General features: G+C 37.6%; 1 protein-coding gene across 1 annotated transcript; it reads right to left on the bottom strand.

Moving 5' to 3' along the window:
• Nucleotides 1-427: 427 nt before the first annotated feature.
• LOC145058594 (NDR1/HIN1-like protein 1) lies at nt 428-1439 on the bottom strand. Its single transcript, XM_079006476.1, has one exon. The coding sequence runs from the start codon at nt 1334-1336 to the stop codon at nt 707-709; it is 630 nt and encodes a 209-aa protein (XP_078862602.1). The 5' UTR covers nt 1337-1439; the 3' UTR covers nt 428-706.
• Between the last annotated feature and the right edge of the window lie 257 nt (nt 1440-1696).

The raw sequence follows: 1696 nt of genomic DNA, 5'->3' as shown, positions 1-1696 counted from the left end.
TGAATTATTTCAATGCGTATTTCTAAAATATAAACTTTGTACAATTTATAAAAAATCTGCAAAATTCGATCACACACGTATACTAGCATGCACCCATACTTCCTCCTATTTGTCCCCAAACACATGGCATGTTCACTGCTCACATTATGGCCCAAGCCTCAAAAATAGGAAACACTGAACTTAATATTGACTTAATTACATACGCTATTAATGAAAAGAAAATAAAATATAGGGCTTTTCAAAACTCTTTTAATGCAAAAATTATTCTGTTAAAATCCCATAATATAATATTAATAAAAAAAATGACACCTCAACAACCGCCCACATGCATCTACTTGGCTTTCGCTCTACTCTATTCAAAATAATAATAACGTAAGGTTTATTGTACATAATTAAATAAAATCTCATAATCACATAAGATAATAAATTTGTTTAGAAAGTATAATTTTAATATATTATTTATTTATAATTCTTAATTCATCATACAACACGTCCAATTTTGTAATTTTGCTATAATTTTATGGGCCTTCTTTTGCTTTCTTCGTTCTTCTCAAGCAAAAGTTACAAATTCATCCACGTATACGTATGCTTTCATCATAAATCGAAAATAAATAAAAAAGAAAAAGAAAAAGAAAACAAAACGGCACCGTTATTGACTGACGGGGATTTAACGTGATCGGTTATCTTCTTCTTCTTCTTCTTCTCTTCAGACACTAACGCTGCATTTCTGAGCTAGCTGGTACTTAACTCCGGTGACAACTCCGGCGATCCCAGAGTTCCTATTCCCGAACGGAATATACGCCGGACACGTGACGTGGATATGGTACCTGCCGGAGATAAAGCTTCCAACTTTCCATCTTATCCGTCCGTTTATCTTGATCACGAGCCCAATAGCGCCGTTGGACTGATCTTGAGACAAGGCGGCGCCGTTGTACGGAGCCACCGGAACGTTGGTTCCGTAAACAAAGGGTGACCAGATGTTGGTGTCTTTGTGGCCTTGGTAAACCGGCTGGATGACGGTGAAGTAGGTGATTTGCTGGCTGTGGTAGGTGGCGAAGACTTCTAGTTTATCGTAGTAAACGCCGATTTTACTGTTGGGATTCCGGGAGGAGACGGTGACCTGAAAGTTGGAGGAGAGGAGGATGGGGGCGGAGACGTTGAAGCCGTAGATGGTGGCGTCTTGGAGGACAAATCGGGGTTTTTTGGGCTGAAGAATTGCCCATGTTATGAAGAAGATGAGGAGGACGATGATAGCAAGGATGCCTAATCCGATGAGTATTCGCTTGATTATTTTACGTTTCTTTCCACCGTGATGGTGGCACTGTTTGACCGACATGGTGGTTGGCGGTGGTCGATGGTGGTTTAGGTGGATCGGAGGGATAGTAGAGTCTAGTACGTACACTAGTAGAAACTAGAAAGAAGTGTTGAAAATGAAGGGACCCTTTTCATTTTATGGAACTAGACTGCTTCTTTGTTCGAATCCCAGGGGTATTTTTGGGTTAAAAAAATATAATGTTATTATTTTTTATAAGTTAACTATTTGTTTATTAAGAAATGTTACAATTAGTAAAAGTGATCATTATGAGTTCGTTAAAAAATGTTTTATCCAGTGAAACGTAATTAAATATTTAGTCATCAATATTTTAATCAATGTATTATGTCAATCACCTATCAATCGAACGTTGCGATTTCTTTT

This window comes from Lactuca serriola, chromosome 6 (assembly GCF_051521515.1).
Source record: "Lactuca serriola cultivar US96UC23 chromosome 6, Lser_US96UC23_V15, whole genome shotgun sequence".
Lineage (NCBI taxonomy): Eukaryota > Viridiplantae > Streptophyta > Magnoliopsida > Asterales > Asteraceae > Lactuca > Lactuca serriola.
Note: the sequence above shows the minus strand (reverse complement) of the source record. Positions and strands in the feature narration are given on the sequence as shown.